The sequence below is a fragment of the Rhea pennata genome, chromosome 5, assembly GCF_028389875.1.
Source record: "Rhea pennata isolate bPtePen1 chromosome 5, bPtePen1.pri, whole genome shotgun sequence".
Lineage (NCBI taxonomy): Eukaryota > Metazoa > Chordata > Aves > Rheiformes > Rheidae > Rhea > Rhea pennata.
In genome coordinates, this window is record NC_084667.1 from 2,230,198 (window position 1) to 2,243,616 (window position 13,419).

A 13,419-nucleotide genomic window follows, 5' to 3' on the forward strand; every position below is an offset into this window, starting at 1 on the left:
TTTGTGGCTCCTGATCAACTCTCCCACTGCCAAAGTCAAAGCAAACTCCAGGTGGAAGCGAGCAGGAAGAGCTGCTCGTTTGGGATAGGTGGGTTTGTCTCCCGCGGAAGCGATGCCGAGCGTTTTAGCCGGTGACCGCGCTGCTGGCGAGCGAGGACCTGTGCGAGGGGGGGACCTGCCACCTGCCGTGTCACCGCCGGCCAGGACCAGCGCCGCTCGCCTCGCTCTGCCCGGGCGAGCCGAAACGAGGGGCGCGGACCTTTGTAACGCCTTTGCTTGAAGGCAAGTTGGGGGGTGGGGGGGGGGGGCAGAAAGAAAGAAAAAAAATCCAGCACCAAAACCAGGCTCAACTTTTCCTCTAAGCCGAGCGTCGGGTGGGAACCACTGCTGCTTCGCCTGGCTTTTCCAAGAGTGCAACGCGGGCTGGCTGTGCAAGCTAACAACACGTTGCAATGCGCCGGGGGGGGGGGGGGAGGCAATGTGAGAGGGGGCAGCCGGTGCCGTTTCGAAGAGATTGTGAGCGAGATTTTAAGTGCCGCTCTACAAATAGCACCGTGGGGTATTTGACTGTTTTGACAGATGTTTGGTCTCTGTGCAAAGTTAAATAAGGTTATAAAGAGATTTAGTCCTTTTTTTGCCATATGCGTGTGTAAATCATTACCAACGTTATTATTCACATATTTTATTAATGAAAGTAAAAGAAAAGAAAACACACAGTTGTTAAAGCTTTTCACAAAATATTTTAATCAAGATGTAACAGCTTTCACATTAGCAATTTTTAAACTAAAAGGGGCTGACTCGTGGCCCATTGAAGTGAATAAGAATCTTTACCCTCATTGCAACGGGCTTTGAATCAGACTGCTGTGAAATACTAAATTTATACATTCATTTAATGGTACCTAAATTTTGGTGAAAGAAATGTACAAAGTAGCCTCCTGCTTTTTGCTGCTGAGAAAAGGTAAATGGTACAATTTAACAAGAATTCATAGTAAGTCAATCCCCCCCCCTCCAAAAAAAAAAAATGCTACATGCCTGAATAACCAAAGCAGACTTTAGCCCTGTTTGGACCTCTTCAGCACGGTCGCTACGGGCAGTCAGTGCTGCGGCTATGCTGCTGCCAGAGATTTTTCCCGAGCTCTTGTTTCAGTTGCCAGTAGTTATAATTACTGTGTAATCGCTGTATTGTGCTGGAGAAGCGAGTTGTCACAGATACCGGGACACCCGGCACTGTGTGACTCTGTTTATATGTACATATATATATATATATACACACACACACGTGTATATATATATGAGTATATATATACGTGTGTGTGTGTAGTAGAGAATGAAAGGCGTAGCTGCTTATTTCCCCACAGCCTGTACCAATCCCTACATCTGCGATAAGGGGAAACAGCAATAGAAGGTTTTGCTTAAACTACTGTCATTTTGCAAACAAGAAAGCTCGATTTATCTATAAGAAAAAAGTGTTGCGTCCTAAGTGGAGCAGGGGAAATCCAGGGGAGAGAATTAGGGAGAGGGGAGATGGTGTAGATAAAAGATTTAGAAAAAGTTATAGCCTTTTCCTCTGAAAAGGAGCAGTCTTGAGCATCATCCATTTTAAGTGCACTCCTGCAAGTAGCCACCACAGACGTAAGTACACAGTATAAATTGCTCCAGAGAGAGACACGTTCACGACACTGTGACAAGAATAAAAAATAAAATAAAATAAAAATAAAATAAAATAAAAAACACTCTGACATTTGGCACACACCAAAAACAACAATTCTCAGAAATGAAACATCTTATGTAGCTCTGGGCCGGCACAGTACATTGGCAACGTATGAAGCCCCTTCCAGTCATCAGTGCAACAGAAGAACTTGGAGCTGGGGTAATTATCAAACAGCTACTTTAGATATGTTTCTGTCAAGTGTTTATCTTAAAGCCCGACGGAGGTTTCAGAACTAATTCCCCTTTTTCCATGTAGGCTAAAGTGATTTCAGGGCTGCGCAGGTCGTTGGACACCCGGCGTCCGCTCCCTCCGGCGCGTGGCGGCTGGTGGAGCAGGCGCAGGACAGCAGCTTCGCCGTCCTGTGCTCCCTTTAAACTTCAGCGTTTGCGCACCTTTATGGTGAGCACGGGCACGGGCGGACGTCCCCAGCTCAGCCCTGCCCCCCGCTCGGTGCTCGGCGCCCCGCGAGTCACGGGACCGTTTATCTCCCTGTCGGCAGCAGCCTGCTGTGCGGCTCCGAGGCACGGCGATAATCGGGCATCCTTTGCAAAGACCTTTTCCGCCCTGCTTCCCCAAGCGAGGGGCACAGGCTGGTCCCCAGCACGGTGAAGGCTCTCTGTGAAGCAAAAGGCAGCTCCATGAATTTGCTGGTCCTTTTCTAAGGGACATTTTCCTCTCTCTGTTTTTTTTTCCCAAGGGGAGGTGGAGAAGGCTACTTGCTCCTCTCCAGGGAAGGAGAAGGTGCAAGTTGGAGAGGACTTTTCCCAGTGTTTCTACTCTCCAAAGGGAAAGTGTGCACCCGCAGATGCTAAGCAGGGCTGCTTGCAGTTGAGGGAGGCTGAGCGGGGCTGATTGTTCTTGGTTGGATCCGGCTCCACGCTGCCTCCTTGGTGGCCCAGAGGGTCCCACCAGCCGAGGATGAAGGGCAGGGCCATAGGGAAGTTGGACAAAAGGTGAGGGGAAAGTCATCATGGGACGCACACAACATCTGGTCAAACACCAGGGACAGTAGGGCCTGGCTGCCAGACCCCAAGTTGATCTGTGGGGTGCAGCGGTCAATTTACTGAGGAGATGTCAACGCGGCAGCACACCCACCAACTCTCAGGTGAGGTTGGTGGGGGGGACGGAGCAGCACATGATGGACACAGGGTTTTCTTTGCTCCTAAAGCCAAATGCTGCCGCTGGTGGGAAGGACCAAAACTCCCTCCCTCTCAGCCACCCCATGCCATGGTCCCAGCCTCACGTGCCCTCCTCCTGGGAGGCAGTGGTGGAGATGGGAGTCCGTGGTGCTTCCTCAGAGGGTGGTAATCCTGGAGGTGCAAGTGCCATTCCTGTACATGCTCCCTGACTCCAAGTTGTCGGGGGGGAAGTCCTCCACGCTATAAGCCCTGCTCTTGAGAGCAGTGGCATAGTAGTCGATGGGCTCCTCTGCAGCATTGTCCATCCAACTGAGGCAGAGCAGCCGCTGGAAGGACCGCTTGAAGTTGTCCGAGAGAAATCCATAGAGGATGGGGTTGGCACAGCTGTTGGCATAGCCCAGGATGACAGAGAGCTGACTTATAGTGGCATCATCCTGCTCTACGAAGACATTGACCAGCTGCACAATGTAGAAGGGCATCCAGCAGATGACGAAGACCATCACCACCATCATGACCATGAGGGTAATCTTGCGCTCTGAGCGCTTGCGCTGCTGCCAGCCGGCCTTCAGGGCCACCATGCGCATCTTGGCGATGATGAGAATGTAGCAGAGACAGATGGCCACCACAGGCAGCAGAAAGCCCATGAGAAAGGTGTAGACCACAAAGACCACCAGCCACCTCTGTGTGGGCTCTGGCATCAGCATGTTGCAAGCCACTGTGCCATCACTGTTGGCTGCCGTGTTGGAGAAGATGATGATGGGCAGGATGATGAGGATGGAGAGCACCCAGACACCCAAGTTCACCATCTTGGCCACAGTGGGCCGGCGGTACCTAGCTGCCTTGATGGGGTGCACCACAGCGATGTAGCGATCCACGCTGAGCACTGTCAGGCAGTAGATGCTGGTGAACATGTTGATGGCATCCACACTGAGCACCAGGCGGCAGAGCAGCGAGCCAAAAGGCCAGTGGTGCAGCAGGGTGGAGGTGACCAGGAAGGGGACGCTGAGCATCAGTAGCTCATCCGCAATGGCCAAGTTGAGGATGTAGATGTTGGTGGCCGTCTTCATCTTGGCGTAGCGCAGGATCACGTAGATGACCATGGAGTTGCCGCAGAGCCCCACCAGGCACACCACGGAGTAGATGAAGGAGATGAGGATGGCGCTGCCCTGGGACTCGCCCAGGGTGCTGTTCGGGGCGCCCGAGGAGTTCCTGCCGCCCGAGTCCATGCCCGCCGCCGCCGCCGCCGCTCTCGCCGCCGCTGCCTGCCCCGCCGGGGAGCCGGGGGCAGGTGCCATTGGGCAGCATCCTCGGCCCGGCCGGCGCCGCCGCGGCTCAGCGCGCCCGGCGCCCGGCGCCCGCCGCGCTCCGCATCGCCGCTGCCGCTCCGGGGCCGCCGCCGCCCGCCCGCGGCTGCTCCGCGGCTGCAGAGTGAGGAGCAGCGGCGGCGCGTCAGCGGCGGCGGCGGGGAGGAGGGAAAGGGGGGGAAATGCAGGAGCAGACGTAAGTGGGTGTCGCTCCCGGCCGCCCCCCGCCTCCCCCCCCCCCCCCCCCGGCCACCGCCTCCCGTCCCGCCCTCAGCCGGCTCGTGGGGCTGGAGCGGCCGGAGCGCAGCCGCCCCCTCCCCGCCCGCCCGCCCGGCCCCGGCCCCGGCCCCGGCCCGCACTGCCCCGGCCCGCACTGCCCCTTCCCGCACTGCCCCAGCCTGCACTGCCCCGGCCCGCACTGCCCCTTTCCACCTGGCCCCATACCGCCCTGCCCCTTCCCGCCCGGCCCCTTCCCGCCCGGCCCCTTCCCACCCGGCCCCTTCCCGCACTGCCCCGGCCCGCACTGCCCCTTCCCGCACTGCTCCAGCCCACCCTGCCCCATCCCGCATTGCCCCTTTCCACCCTGCCCCATCCCGCACTGCCCCTTTCCACCCGGCCCCTTCCCGCACTGCCCCATCCCGCACTGCCCCAGCCTGCACTGCCCCATACCGCCCTACCCCAGCCAGCACTGCCCCAGCCTGCCCTGCCCCTTACCTCACTGCCCCAGCCCGCCTGGCCCCAGCCCGCACTGCCCCAGCCCGCACTGTCCTCACTCCATCCCACGCTGCCATCATCCTGCTATTTCCTCACGTCCTGCACTGCTCCCTCCCAACCTGCTCTGCTCCCCCATCCTGCAGTCCCCCTTCCCATCCCTCTCTGCTCCTCCTCTGCCCCCGTCTTCCTCCCTCCATCCTGTGCTCTTCCCCCAGTGCCTGGCAGCCAGGGGCACCCAGGCAACAGTGCGGTGCCTCTTGTTTTGGAACAAAATCCAGAGTCATGGGATGAAGGCAGGGTCATGTCCCTCTGCAGTTTCTTCTCCCCCCACCTCTCTCCTGCCCCCTGCACCAGCTCTGTCCTGATCCCTCACACCCAGTCCCATCCTCACTGCAGCATGTGCACTGCCTCTGTCCAGTGCAGGCGCACACACGAGCTTGCATGCTAGTGCCCACCAGCCCTCCTTGCACTCGTACTGCATGGTGCCAATGCCACCCCAGCCACGCTGCTGTGCTGACACCAACTGGCCATTCCTCCACCCCCTCACCTATCGCTTGTGGTCTGCGCCACCTCCGTCTCAACCACGGCATGCCTCTGTCACCTCTGGTACAGGCACTCACCCTTCCCTACCATGAGTGCCTGCTCCTGCACATCGAGTACCACCTCTGTAGAGGAACACCACCACCAGTTACATACCACTTCTACACACACATTACCATTGCTGCCTGGATGACTTACTCATCCCTTGATACACCAGTGCACCCACAAGCTGCTTCTACACACTGACCCATACTATGCTGTTTCGTACACACATCCTGAGCCTAGATAAACACGATCACAAAAGCCAATAGTTATTCTCATAAAACCTAACAGTTATTCATGCTGTCGTCTCTAGGCAGACCCTGCTTCCTCACACACTCCATCCACACTACCAGTTCCAAACATGTACCAGCACCAGCAGATGTTCCCAATGCTGCATCTCACACCTTGGCAAACACTTTACCACCTTCACATACACCTCCCCTTGCAGGCAATATGCCTCTTACCTCCTTGCATGTGCTGTAAACTCTGTCCTTAAACGTATGCACTTTATCAGTTTCAACCACCACCACCACCTGCCCATCCTGTGAAAATCAGACCCATTTACTCACTAATACTCACAGCCTCATACTTGCTCTCTGAATCAACACTCCCTCATCGCCAAATACTCTTAGCAGTGCCACAAGACATGCATGCATGTAAAATACGCGCTCAGGAGTTGCTTATTCAGTCTATTGTAGCTGCTCATACGTATGAGCACACCACATGGAGATCAACCTGCCTCTTCACGTAAACTGTCACCTATGAGCCCCGCCTTCCTTTGCCAAAACCAGCAGGTCTGCCCCACATAAATGCCCATGCAATACATATGGGGCTCTCTGCTCTTCACACCATCACTATACTCAGCATCACACACGCATCTTCACCACCCACTCATTTTACCATGCAGTCCCGTCACCTCCCACCACTCACGCATCTCCTTATCACTCTCTGACCATCCTCACAATTATATATATCATCACTACCCACCACTCTCATACACAGATACATGCAGCAACACCTATTACAACCTGCCACCAGGAGTTTATTCCCTCTGGCACCAAGCACGCACCCATGAGCGCTGCACAAGCAGCTATTCCAAGACATTCATGTAGCTTCTCTGATTGCATATTTTTTCCTCATGTCAGTTGTCACCTCCAGTCAATACATTGATCATCCACATATGATCAACATCAGCCAGATGTGCCAATGTGAACCACCATGTCCTCTTTGACATCCTGTCACAGGTACTACCTTCAGCATGTGCTCACTTTTGCATGACCCTTAAGCAAGCTGCTTCATATCCTTCTGTAACTAAGAGGTAGGTGGTGAATTACACACACACACACACATATATGGATGGATGGATGCACACAGAAATTTAATGGTTTATAAAAAGGTCTTTTCAGTTATCAGTAATTGCACGTAAGTTCTGTTTGGCTGATACTCTTTGTGACTTGGGCATTTTGAGGACTTGTGTTGTTTATTTTTATGTATATAGGAATGAATTTATTGAGCAGTTGTTGCAAATAATCTTAACATTCTTAAAACTGTTGCTGTACAGGAGTGTTTCAGCTAGATAGCAGAGCACTTGAGTCTGCCATTCAATTTTTGCTCAGATAATTCATCCTAACATTTTGGGTTTTAGAGATTTTTTATATTCTTATGTGTTGGCATCAGAGCTTCCAGTATAAAGTGAAAAAAGAAAAGATTCACATTTGAATTACATCATGCAAAATCTTTTCTTGCAGTATATTATCTGACACTGTTCAAAACTCTACAATTGTGTAGCTGGAGAATTATTCGCATTAAAATCTATATTCTGGGGGAGTATGAATCAGCCTTCAGTCACTGATATGAGCAGGAGCATAAGTAAATAAATGCAAACCCATCAACAAGAACATCTGGTTGATTGCAGCACTTCAGTCTGTTTGAAAACCTATAGTTCAAATATAACCCAATTTTTGTTTACCGAGCATTTGTATTAAGGGACATTTACTTACGGAGTATTGATTAAGTAGCTTCTTTCATATTGTCATAAGTTGGCATTTAACAGTAGTGTAATAATAGATGTGAACTCTTTTAGATGGCTTGGCAAGAACATTGGAGCAAAAAGGATTTATTTTGAAACTGATGGTGCATTAATATAGTGTCATCCCCGCTAAATCTCACTTCCTGTCTACATTACATTCCCTTGCATTTGCACACACGTGAACACATATGGAGGCATTTGAGACACTTCCATCATGCTTTGGCCCAGTTTAATTAATTCCTTTGCAGTGCTAGCATTTGGCCATGCCCTGCACCCAGGAAGGTCAGTGAAAGCTTTTCTACTGAAACAGATTTGGGCATAGTATTCTCTTGCTGCAGTGATTCAGAAGAACTTGCTTGTAACTTATAACTGCTGCAAAGGTACTAATCTTAATAGGCATCGTATGTCTAGCTGGCTGACAAGTATGCCCAGAAAAACAAAATGCCATCGTAGTGGTAACTATCATAGAATCATAGAGTCAGTAAGGTTGGAAGGGACCTCTGGAGATCATCTAGTCCAACCTCCCCGCTCAACAGGGTCACCTAGAGCATGTTGCACAGGGCTGCATCCAGGCGGGCCTTGAAGATCTCCAGAGAAGGAAACTCCACAACCTCTCTGGGCAACCTGGCACAGTGCTACAGTGAAGACTTACTTAGAAGGCCTGAGGATTTCTGTATTTCCATTCATTGGAGTTTTCTTCAGGGATGGGCAATTACATTCACACATTAGAAAATGACACTTGGAAGAAGGAGTGGTTTCAGTGCTTACTCTGTCACTTAAGCCAATTGCTTGGTCAAGCAAATGTACTGTGAAATTTTAGTTACTGATTTTTATCAACAGACAGTTGCTTATTGCTTATATACTTCACAGTGTATGTTTCTAACCTTAACTACTTGACAGAGCAATGCTTGATTAGAAACAATGTATTTATTACCCTAAGAATGATATAATAGCACAATAAACACCAATATTGGTTCATTTGAGCTTCAAGAAACAAAAAGAATATTTACGACAATCAAAATTTCCTGTAAAGAAGAAATTCTAGTATAAAGCACCTCTAATTTGGGAACATGCTTAAACATTTTATTTTTATTATATTATTTCCTTCCTTTGTCTAAGGATTCTGCCTTCAAGGAACCAGCTGGAGGGACTGCCTTGCGACTGCAAACCACCTTGCCCAAATCGACAGATTTTGCAAATTTGTCTAAGAGGCATGTAGATACTTTTCAATAACCCTTTTTTTTTGTTGCAAGACCTGCTTCCCCTGGCAAGGTGGAAAAAGGATTTTCTCCTGAAAATTCTTGCCTCGGGGCCATGCTGTGTGGTCTGGGGCTAATGCTCAGCCCAAGTCTAGGGCCAGAGTCAACAGTAGGGGAGCTCCAAGGCGACTCACAGAGAAAGAGGTGGGCTGCACGACTTTTTTTCCTTTTCTCCGCTGGCCCATGACTCAGGTGTTGGAATAAGGCACACTTCTCCCCTAAGCCTACGTCAAGGTTAGGGTTATATATCACGGACACACCGCTCCGCGCTTTGCGCTCCAGGCGAGTACATTCAGTTTCATTCTACTTGATGAAACACTTGCCACTCCAAAATTAAAGAGTTTCAACCTTAATTTGGTGCCCAAGATTAAACGCTAGCACAGCCAGCACTGCTGGCTAGATTGAAGGCACCGCAGCCAGTGAAATGAAAGAGAAACAATTCTATCACAAACACTTCTCCCGATGGCGAGGCAAGACTGCTGCTCAAAAACTTCCATACAAATAACCCTACAAACTACCCGCAAGTCCCGTATGTTTTCTGCCAGTCAGGCTGTGTTTCACCTAGTGCCACTATGCTTGGAGTGCTGCAAGGGAGCAATTAGACACTGCCAAGGAAGCCTGAGATAATTTATTAAACGTTTAAAGAGCAGAAAAATACACAAAGAATGTTTTTCATCAGTATCTGTCAATCGTTTCCAGCACAGTCCATGATACTACCCGGGTTTGTATACGCCATGAAACTTCTGCAAATCGCGAGTGTGTTGGTAGCCTGAACCGTTTTGACCGGGTCCCACGGAATAGTTTAGGAAAGTGTCTCTTATTCCATGCACTGAACGTTTCATAAATCTTACTAGGAAGTTAATGAGCGAAAGCTCTTTTACAACCCTTTATTTCTGCGAACTAGGAAAATATGATATAGTTTGAGTAATCAGTAATTCTGTTACTGTTTTGTTACAAATCATTCAATAACCACTTAAACTGTGGGTTTTTTTGGGGGGGGTCATGCATTTTTCATCTACAGATAGAAAATTTCGGGCCACTTAAGCCACTCACGTAAATTCTGTCTCTGCTCTATGAGTGGTATCACTGGACGTGCCGTGAGTCAGCACAGAGTTTAACTTTTCATTAGAGTGCCACTGCATTTCAAAAAGTTTCTCTTCTAATACAGTTATTGTATGTTAGATGCCATGAACCTGGTTATCATTTTGCTTTTAGCAGAATGCCTAAACTTTACACCATTTTTAGTGAAAGTTGAAAATGCAGTGCGAATAGACAGATGGAAGTGATTCATTATGATAATGGTATGTTAGAAAGCATTTTCTCCTAAAAGAAAAATTTTGTCTTTTGAACTTTACAATTAATTGAGAAATTAACATCTATTCTGTAAAAACAGATGTTTTAAACCAAATTCATCAGCAAAAGGATCAAGATGTTGCTTAGTGCAGAGATAAATGATTCTTTGTCTCTCCATCCATGCATTATTTCAGATTCAGTTGCTGGAAGCATTGAAGTCAGATGACTGACAAAAGCTGCGTTACATCGCTATTCTTTCCATTTCGTCTTTTTTTCTACTGTAGCAGTTAACAACCAATGTAGAGTAACATTATTAAAATCAGTTATTTGGCAGAACCATACAGCAAACTGCTCCGTGCTACTAATTTGTTCGAGAAAGCTGATGTTTGAATATATGTGCTGACAGCTCACTCTCCAAATTCTCAAGAGCAAGGTTGGTTCCCCAGAGAAGAAAAGGCATAGTGCCAGAGTCTGATCTCAGATACACATTTCCAAATCTGAGTAATTCTATTGACTTGTTGTAATTAACTGAGTTTGTATTGATGTAACAGCGGTTGAAACTTGATTTTTAGTCCTTACGTCCCTTAGAAAAATTACTTGGTGACAAGTGGCATCAGCACTAGGAGCAACCGAAATGCTACTGAGTGTGCTTTGGCTGCAAACGCGGCCAAGGACAAACCGTATTAACCAGATTGTCATTAGGGCTAGTCAAAATTTGCCTGGAGCAAAGCAGATCATTGGATACAAAGTCTTGTTACTATTTGATTAACTTGAAAATTTGGAAAGAGTAAGGGAGCTGCGTATGTTGTTTTAGCTGAGTGAATTATATCCGAGAAGTGATACTCCACGTTCTTCTGTGATACAATGTGTATTTAAATAAGAGAACTTACTGCAGTAAAAAGGCAAGGCAATTTGTATTCACACTTTGAAGGGCATAAACCAAGCTCTTAAATACTCATAGCAAGAAGATTGTGCTTTATTTCTTTACTTGGCAGTAGGGCTAACGTCTAGCGGGTAGGTCTTCAACTAGTGAAAATATCTATCGACTTCGCCGAGCACGGCCCGTTATACCAGCCGAGCCCTGACTCTGAGGTTTCACAGCGGTGCCTGTTCCCACCCCCGGGCAGAAAATTTACGGCTTGGTTGCTAGTCATTACTACAAGGTAAATGAACAGATGGCACGCCGGGGAGTCTCCTCAAAGGGAAAGAAGGTTGGATTTGTGGTGGGATTCCCAGGGACACTCTTGACGTTCGAAAATGCTCCGCGCTCTGATTACGGCACTACAGTCAGCTCTGATCTCACCTGTGATTATTCCACCTTGGCAAGGTCCTGCATACTTTTAGCTGTACCTCTTGAGAAGAAAATTAGTTTCCAGTTAGGCTTTTTTGGCAACATTCAGATATTTTTGCTAACTTCAAGAATTTCACAAAATAACAAAGTAGCTGCCAGTTTGCAATCTGAAAACCTCGCAGCCATCGTGGTCTCAGTCAAAGCCATTCACTGCAGTTCTGAGTACTGGGACTTGTTTTCTGGGAGACGGTATCATCTTCAGAGAAATAGTCACAAAGCTTCCACTTGGACAGTAAGAGAGTTTAGTTTAGCATCTGTAAACTTAGGCCATATAAAATTGCAGTATTTCAAGATAATTGATAGGTTTTGCTGTATTTAAACAAGCAATAACATTCCTGAGATGGTTTAGTTGAGCTTGACACAAAGATAATCTCAAAGGACGTTTCTTGCACATGGTGAAAGAATATCTTGTGGTTTGACAGCAGTTTCATTTACTTTGTGCAAGGATGCAAGATTAAATGGCTCAAATTGCTCACTATTAAATGACAGAACTCTATGGAGACTTAGACGGCTTCATCCATTACCCAAGAAGAAAATTTTGGCCACTTCCTCTGACAGGAACCGGAAGAGCAACATTTCTCATTTCACCTGCAGAAGAGAATTGCTTTTACCTATTTTCTCTTCACTATAACTGGGCAAATAAATTAAATGAAGACTTGGTAAAGTTGTTCATGTCAAATGGTAACGTCCAAACCTCCTCTGATGCAAAGGTCTTTTTGTTTTAGATTTATTCACAAGTTCATGTTACAATCCCTATGCCAAGTATGTTTATAATCATCATTTTAATTTAGTAGACAATTCTATACAATTTTTAAGGCTGTACTTATTCTTGCTTCTTTCTAAGTGTTGCTATAATTTTATTGATCCCCTGCTATGTAATCTTTGGGCCTTAGAAACTGTTTCATATGATACAAGGAATTCACTATAAACTCTTTGTTTTAAAGAACCGCTTAATCTTTAAATAGCTCTATTCATCTAAGTTACAAGAAGAATGGAAAATTTTCATCATTCAAGCAGAGCTGGAAATGTACACGCAAAGAATATGCAAATTCACCGAATAATCAGTCTGTGAGTCTGAACCTTCCCAACAATTCCGGGACCGTAGCTCCTTGAAATACCTAACAACTAATTTAAACAAGAACGCCTGTGACATTCAGGGCTTTCATTGTATCAGACTGTGTCCATCAGCAAGCACCACCGATTATCGATAATTATTGCAAAAGCTAGTTGAGGAGAGAGGCGTTGGGTCATCTGCTCTTCGATTTCTGGGAAGCTCTTCCCTGCCGCACACAGCGTTTTCTGGTGCTTTGTCCAGCCTACTTGTGAACCGGCTCAGGCACTGGTCTCCCCCAGCCTCTCTACTGTAATTGTTCTGTTTAAATTTATGTTGATTGGACACTGTTTCCTAATGCTAAGTAATTATTTTGGCTGCCCTGGATACAGTTGGAGAATAAATATTGCAAGAAATGTGTAAGCAGAGTGAGTGGATGATCAATTATGAATGTGGTGGGCTGAGGAGAAGGGGAGGTCCTGTTTGCGTACAAATAGTTTTAAACAAATCAGGAAATATTGCTACGATAGCAGAGAGTAAAGTAAATTTATTTGATAACCATAGCTGTTCTATGATACACAGTTAAATTTTATTACTTACTTCATTTGGTTTGTGGAAAACGTTCTCAATGTGTGAGGGTTTCATTTAAAGGTCATACGAATAAACGATATAGATCGTCCTGATGGATAACTCCTTCCTCAACCTCCTGAAACATATTTATCTAGCAAACAATCATTTAATTCATTGTGAGTCTTGTTAAAAATTAATGCTTCATCATAACCTCATGTGTAATTAATTGGTTCTTTATACTCAGGAGGCACGAGAAGCTTTTTTAATGGTGGAAATGAAAATGAACAATTAAAAGGAAATATGGCTATGAACACCAGAAGTAGCAGTATGCATCATGCTGTGACAGCACCGATCTGGCCTGTGTAGTGTGAAGTTCACGTCCACTGGCCGGAGAAAGAAGATCAGTTGAAGAAAAG

At 47.4% G+C, this 13,419-nt stretch overlaps 1 protein-coding gene across 1 annotated transcript; it reads right to left on the reverse strand.

Moving 5' to 3' along the window:
- Positions 1–3,005: 3,005 nt before the first annotated feature.
- SSTR1 (somatostatin receptor 1) lies at positions 3,006–4,665 on the reverse strand. Its single transcript, XM_062577225.1, has 2 exons — positions 4,632–4,665; positions 3,006–4,096 (listed from the first exon to the last, which is right to left on the reverse strand). The coding sequence occupies exon 2, from the start codon at positions 4,074–4,076 to the stop codon at positions 3,006–3,008; it is 1,071 nt and encodes a 356-aa protein (XP_062433209.1). The 5' UTR covers positions 4,077–4,096; positions 4,632–4,665.
- Between the last annotated feature and the right edge of the window lie 8,754 nt (positions 4,666–13,419).